Source organism: Nymphalis io, chromosome 12 (assembly GCF_905147045.1).
Source record: "Nymphalis io chromosome 12, ilAglIoxx1.1, whole genome shotgun sequence".
NCBI classification, from domain to species: Eukaryota; Metazoa; Arthropoda; class Insecta; order Lepidoptera; family Nymphalidae; genus Nymphalis; species Nymphalis io.
Window position 1 is genome coordinate 13,203,186 of NC_065899.1, and position 7,421 is coordinate 13,210,606.

Genomic DNA, 7,421 nt, shown 5'->3' on the forward strand with positions numbered 1-7,421 from the left:
GGTTATACGAATTGACGTATTTTAAAGCGCTGTGTAAATACTTTAATTTGTTATTTAAACATTATCACGAATTACATTGTATCATAAATATCGTCATTAGCTGTGCTGCGCGAACGAATTATTACTCTATAATGTATTGACAGGGATTAATATATCAGTAAGTATCATAAATTTTAAAAATATTTTGTATCGATAAAAGCTTATGATATCTTAATCAGTACTTATCTTTTAACATTCCCGAACATATTATCTTATCAATATTATTGATCAATCAAATAAAACAAAAAATATCTAGTACTTTTCAAAATCAACCCAAACCTAATATTATGTTATTCGTATATTTTGTTGCATATTATATTTTAATCATATTTTTATACATGCAAAATAGATAAAGAAACGAAAAAAACAATAATTCTCGTAGCTCTTATACAGCCTTTATTTCTTGAGAGTGAAATTCTCAATAGCAGCCCGAAGTCTGGAAGTCTGCAGTGCTTGCATTTCCGTGCCTTAGAAAGCACGTAAAGCCGTTGATACTCAGCCGGACCTCACTCTGGTTGTATCGGATTTTGGACTGAGGGAATAAAGAGTGCTCTGTTGTTTGCGCCTACAGAACATTTATCACTGTAAACTATAATACCTCCTGCGCAGTAGGTAAGTGTTGAGAAAGTCCGCCGGTCGAGGAGGAGAACATCATCACGTTTGCCATGTTACGGTCTTCGCTATGCCTTAGAAGGTTCTCGACGTGGCTTTACTCATACTCTTAACATGGTATAAAATATATGTAACTTTTTATGATAGAACATATGTTTGTTTGTAATAACTTTTTGAAGATTATTTATTGTTTATTTGCCTTTTATCTCCGAATAATGAAAAGTAATGATCCATTGTTCTGTGAATGAGTAAAGTTGGTCGTGTATGATGATGCGCCTGAATCGTTGCCATACTAATCTGTGTATACTATTATATTGCTATTTTTCTAATAATACTCCTATTTTTATGAGGTTTAATAAAATTTCAATGTGTTTTATGAGTTATAATTATTTGCATAATGTTGTTAAAATTACGCAATAGCCCAGTGCACTTAAATAGTTAAAAGAATTTTACAGACATGAGTGGCTTAAATATTGATCTTAAATATATTACGCACCAATTTGGGTTAGTGAACTTTGGCCTACATCGCTGAGTACCGCGTTGCAGCTTATTCCACCACGATGTGGCTGATTTTCATCTTACGCATGCAACCGGCATGTTTTTCTAGCGTCGTTTTCTTTCACTTGAGAGTACAAGATGAATTATACAGACAAATTTATCAATATTTTATTTTATTCATAAATATAACGTTCGAAAATAAAGTATTTAGGTACAGTATTGTAATTGACAATAGTGGCTGACAAAAAAAACTTGACGTTTAATAAAAAAACTAAATGTTAAATCTTAATATAATCGCTTAATCAAAAAATATTTACATTACTCAAGGCGGTATAAAGATAACAAGGTACAGTTATGCTGCAGCTTTTTTATTCTTGACGCCTATCAAAGACGCTTCTTCCATGGTATCCGGGAGCTTGGAGCCCAGGGTTTCTGGGGTGATGAGAACTAAAAGTCCTGACAGTAACGCGAAGCCACCGAACAGAGCGAATGGTAGGTTATCCCAAACAATAGCACCCTGGAATCGATATACATTTATTAACATTAATTCAACAACTCATTAAATTATTTTCACAATACACGACATAGAAACCTTATTATTGCGAAAAATTGGTATCTCTGTACAGTCTTTGTTAGTTGGAAGTTGTTCCAACTTCATTATATATTTAATTATTAGTTTAATACGAAATACGTTTCGAATCACTATTATTTGTATGTGAAATGTGGGAGGTGCCTGATAAGCGTGGTCGTCTATGTTACTGTTTTTAACATAACAACCAAAATCTGTTGAGGAATATATATATAAGATATCACAAAAATAGCACGGTAACTTGATAAAAACGTAACATATAAAAGCTTAACTTGAGCTCAGTTATTATATAGTTCATTAATAACTATATAATAACTTGTATGAATTATATTGTGATAACTCTGCAATACTTTAACTTACTTACTTACTTTAACTTAACTCAACACTAAATTATAATATATACTAATAAATAGTGAGATTTTTGTTGTAAAACCTAACTGAAAAAACTATTATATAGGCACAAAATTTATACTATAGGAAGCAGCGCGTTTCGGAGGATACTTTAGTATGTTATTACATGTATTTATGTAAGCTGAGCTTTGCATTTTTTTTTTGTTCATGTATGAATTTAATAGAAATACTTACGAACGCAGGTGTGAGTGGTGCAACAATAGATCCAATCCTGCCCATCATAGAAGAAAAGGCGAAGAGACTATGCCGGTACTTCGTAGGGTACAGCTCTGCTGTGTAAACGTAGACCGAAGTCATCACCATGGCTATGCTGTACTTTCCGATCAGATACAACGTCAAGGAAACACCGTAGAAACCTAATAAATAATTCAATCATTCGTTACCGTCAATGTTCAACATCTATCTATCAATTATTTCTAAAAAGATAATGTTTCATATTTCATAATTAAGTTGATAGCATCATATCAGAAGAGCCTTGATGGCCCAGTGGTTAGAAGACGAGAATCTTAACCAATCATTGCAAGTCCAAGCCCATGCAAGCACCACTATATTATGTATTATCATGTGATTTTTTTTTATATTCACAAAAAAGGACATCATGAGGAAACCTGCATTTTTTTATTTAGTATGAATGAAGTACAGCTGGTCAAATTATGGCTATGGCAGCCAGCCTGTCACAAGATCTAGCGAACTGTCCAGAAAACGTTATATTATATTATGATAGCACGAGAATGACCAACTTCCTAACTCCAAACTGCAACTAAAAAAATCTAATCGGAAAATATAATGATATTTTAATGACAACCAAATATTACAATTCATTTAGAATTCAGGCAATCTTGTTATTGCCGTAACAATAATACATATTAAAGTGAGACAGCAGAGATTGATCATATTTCAAATGACAAAGGTCTGATTAAAAATCATGGCAAAGTAATCAATTTGTTATAAAATCAGTCGACTATGCCAAAACATTTAGTACTTAGAGTAATTGGAATAATCCTCCTCGATGAGGGCTTGTAAAATATTTAAGTGATCTTGAAATATATCAGTCTGCGACGAAAACTTAGATTACCTTTTCATTGTTTATTGACACTGTTAAATGAAAAAAATATATAAATAATGATAAAAACATTTTAAACATTGATAAGAGCCATAGAAAGATCACCTTTCAATGTTTGATGGATATTACTTATTTATATATTTTAAAAATAAATCTTTATCACTGATATTTATGATCCTACTCTATTTTTTAAATAAAATACAATAAAACTCACCGGCAGGCATGAAGATATAGCCCATTTGGCAAGCAGCACATATCCAAAAGGCTCCGGCCAGCACGGGTTTCCTCCCAATCCTGCCCATCAGAAGCACTGCAGTCCAGTAACCCGGTATCTCGGCCGCGGACACCGCCACATAGTTCAAGTACCGGTTCCCAGACATATTCACCGAATTGATTGACATCCCGTAGTATATGAAGGTGGTAGTAATCCACCAAATCGGAGACACGAGTACTCGTGCTAGAATTGCTTTGTATCTAAATACAAGTACTATCAACCATGGTTCTCTTGCTTTATCTGCCTCTACGTTGGCTTTCTTCCTCTCCTCTTCTATCACATTTTCTCTCAATAGTTGTAATGACTTATCCGATAATGTCTTCTTATTGACACGGGCTACGGCCTTTAAAACCTTTTCTGCTTCTTCAAAACGACCTTTGCTCATATACCAGCGAACAGACTCAGACATGATCCAGAAGTACGATATGGTAATGAGCTGCGGAACGTACAAAGTAAGGGTAAGTTTCTGCCAGTTAGGAACTCCCCAAGCAATGAAGCCCATTGTTATTTGACCAACGGAAAAAAACGTATTCATAGTCGCACCAGCGGCGACTCGATACTTCGGACCGACAAGTTCCATTACTGAAAATAATATATAACCAATTTCAAACTGTCTTATTCGTATTTAAATCCCTTACAATTAAATAAATTAAATTATGAGCAATGTAAATTTATAAGAAACGAAAAAGTGGAGTTTCTCTTAAATGCAAACAAGAATTCGTAATTGAAAAAGAGAAAGTCTTATTTTATTTTGCATAAAAGTGAAAATTAATGTCTCCTAAATATTCCTACTAATGTACTGTAACTACTGGAGTTTTATTTTATTAAGTGGTACGTATAACATGTATTTTTAAAATACTAATTACTGGTTTAAACTTGTTTCTTTTTTATAAAATAAATACTTTTGCTGATATATAATAATATCATATATGTATTATATAATAAGTAAATACACGTTCCACGTGACCATGCACGGCAAGCGTGACTTTTTCGATTTATATTTACTGAAGAAAACCAGTGAAATCGCCGACTTAAATTCAAGCCAATCCCGCCCGTCTTGTTCGACGGAGAAGGAAACCAACAAACCTACATGTGGCGTATTAAATTCTGTCACACATGTATGTATCCACCAACTCGGATTCGAGCTAACGTGCTAGAATAAGCTTCAACCTTCCTTCACCCCTTCCTCCTACCTTCGCTCGTACCTTTTCTCCAAGGGGAAAAGGCGTCGCCCGAACGCTGGAGATAAACTGTTAGGTACTTACTCAAATAATATTATGAAGTCATGCATATAGTTATATATGCATGCATATAGCTTATCTTTTCTAGATACAAATTATTATCTCTATCATATTACATTGTGTCATACATGTAATTCAAAAATATTAAATTTTTATGCAGTTACATATTTACTTTTTTATTTTAATTTAACAAGCAAATGGGCCAGATTGGCACCGTTCAAACACTTCTGACATTGTTCCTGTAATCTGTCAGACATACTGAAACACGATTAATACAAATGAAAAATCTTACAAAGTATATAGCAGCAGGAAAATCCAGCTGAACCGAACGTAGCCTCTGCAACTTCCGAGATGAGGAAACCTATGTAGGTGCCGGCAAAGTACCGGATTGCACCCATCCAAGCGGTGTTGAAGGCGTTAATACTGAGTGCGGTACGCCGTCCCCACCGGTCTGACACGTAGCCCGTAATCGGTAACGCGGTCAGGGTACCAAAGGTCCGAACTGAGCCTATAAGGGTTCGACGCCATTCGTCACACGCTAACCCGTACTAAAAGGAATTTTGATGGTTACGTGATTATGTTCCACATGTAAAATCAAATAAAAAATATTACTTGTTTTTATCTTAGCACATTTTTTCACACACGGCCATCTGATCCCGAATTAAGCTTGTACAGAGCTTGTACTATGGAAACCAGACAACTGATATACTAGATATACTACTTTTCCTTTGGTAAATACATACTTATATAGATAATTACACCCAGATTCAGGACAAACAGACATGTTCATGCACACAAATATCTGTTCTGGGTGGGAATCGAACCCACAACCTTTGGCGTGAAAAGTAAGCGTCCACCAACCGCGCCAACCGGTTCGTCAATTACTTATTCAAGTAGGCTCTTAAAAGCACTTTAGAATCGTCATGTACGTAATTGACGACATATGTACCATATTTATTTATTTTAAAACTGAAAATAATCAACAGAATAATAATTAAGAAATCAAATAAATAGTAACATAAAAAGCAGCAGTATTATAGTTATTATTTTATAAAACACGAGCGATTGACTAAATATCCTGAGCATCGAAAGACTGTCGACAGTTGTAGTTAGAGTTCTAAGAATGTTATATAACTCACGTCATAGACGACAGTATCAGTATTCTCGTAAACATAGTCTTGGCAGTCAACGACGTTCTCGCGGTTAAACCAGTCGGCAGGGCAGACATCGCTTCTACCAGTTCCATTGATGACATCGAATCGACGGCAATTATCGAAAGAGCTGCTGCTAGTGGGTACCGCGTTGAAGACCCAAGATGGTCTGAACTCAGCCGTATCTTGTGTTTCGCATTCTTGTATTAAACATCTTAAATAAAATATATAAAAATATTAAAACTCCCTCATTGTCCTTTAAAAAATACCAAAAATACATATTAATATGGCATTAACAGGTATAGTCGTGCGTAATAAATAGTAGGAGACTATATGAGATACAAACGGAACGGACGGATTGGCGTTCGAGAAAATTGCGTTGACATAATACAACGGCATTAGGAGCGGCAGGTGCGTCGGGAATGCCTTCATCTGGTAAGCGGCTTAAATATTTGTATCTTACTTTAAATTACATATTTGTGCTTAAAATAAATAGAAGACGTTACATCCTTTCTCATTGCCATCACTGGTGATTTTATAAAATTTTGCCCAGAGAATAGAAACTTCGATCGATAGGGAAATGCTTCTGCAATTCTCTATTTCGCATGATAATACAAGTATTTACTGTTTTTTATTTAGATCTGCACATATTTAAGATTTATTGTAAATAATATTTGATTTGAGTTTAATCAAATTTATTTTATTATACCTGGTACTTATGCGAGCAGTCGTAAAAACGTATTCGCTCGCAGCCCAAGCAGCAAAGATGACCACTATAACGGACAGGCCCAACGTCCGCAGCTGATATGGACCAATTTCCCCGATCTCCTCTATTAGGATTCTATCTAGATTAACAGTCTTCTTAACTGTTCTCTCTTCATAATTATCGTCATGAGGATTTGGTTGTTTCTGCTCAGCCATATTTCAAACAAGACCGTCTTGCAAGAAGCGCTCCGTGACTCTAGCGGTGTTTCAGATTCGATATTGTCTACTAAAGCTATTATGGTAAGTAATGTATCAATAGTAGATAAGAATTATTCAATTGAACGAGTTTATAAAGTGTAATCTAGTTATATTTATTTTCGCCTGTCTGTGTAATATAAAAAAGATTACTCTTGTTGTATGGTCTTGGGGATTTTAAATGTCAATGACAAGGAATTAAGGATCCGATAAACAGCGTATTGGCTTGTGGTCAATGTTGTCTGGTCGCAATCAGCACATCGGTGAAAAGTCTAACAAGAGTTAAGGAAGACGTGTGCCCAACATTCAGTACTTCATGCTGTTGTTGATGATGATGATGATTAAATTATTTTACATTCTTTATTTCAGCGGCTTCGCCCACGTGTGAGGGGTGAGGGGCGAGGGGCAGGTATTAGGTACCGTGAGTCCTTTGCTGCATCCTTGAAGAGTATCTCATTTATAATTACTTAGGATTAGTTTTTGAGTGCGTCTTCGCCCGCATGTGAGGGAAAGGGCAGATATTAGGTACTTTATGTCATAACATATATTTTATACAACGTCTTTGCAAAATTTCATGATGATT

At 35.0% G+C, this 7,421-nt stretch overlaps 1 protein-coding gene across 1 annotated transcript; it reads right to left on the bottom strand.

The window, feature by feature from the left end:
* Window positions 1-1,501: 1,501 nt before the first annotated feature.
* Window positions 1,502-6,799, bottom strand: LOC126772591 (organic cation transporter protein-like). Its single transcript, XM_050492993.1, has 6 exons — window positions 6,588-6,799; window positions 5,867-6,092; window positions 5,020-5,275; window positions 3,427-4,068; window positions 2,324-2,505; window positions 1,502-1,666 (listed from the first exon to the last, which is right to left on the bottom strand). The coding sequence occupies exons 1-6, from the start codon at window positions 6,797-6,799 to the stop codon at window positions 1,502-1,504; spliced, it is 1,683 nt and encodes a 560-aa protein (XP_050348950.1).
* Between the last annotated feature and the right edge of the window lie 622 nt (window positions 6,800-7,421).

Bases quoted from the DNA above. Each gene is read 5' to 3' on its own strand.
- LOC126772591 (XM_050492993.1), bottom strand. From the start codon at position 6,799: ATGGCTGAGCAGAAACAACCAAATCCTCATGACGATAATTATGAAGAG. The intron at 4,069-5,019 runs GTAAGATTTTTC...TATTATTTTCAG, and splicing joins TTCCTGCTGCTATATACTTT to TAATGGAACTTGTCGGTCCG. The intron at 2,506-3,426 runs GTGAGTTTTATT...ATTATTTATTAG, and splicing joins CTATATCTTCATGCCTGCCG to GTTTCTACGGTGTTTCCTTG.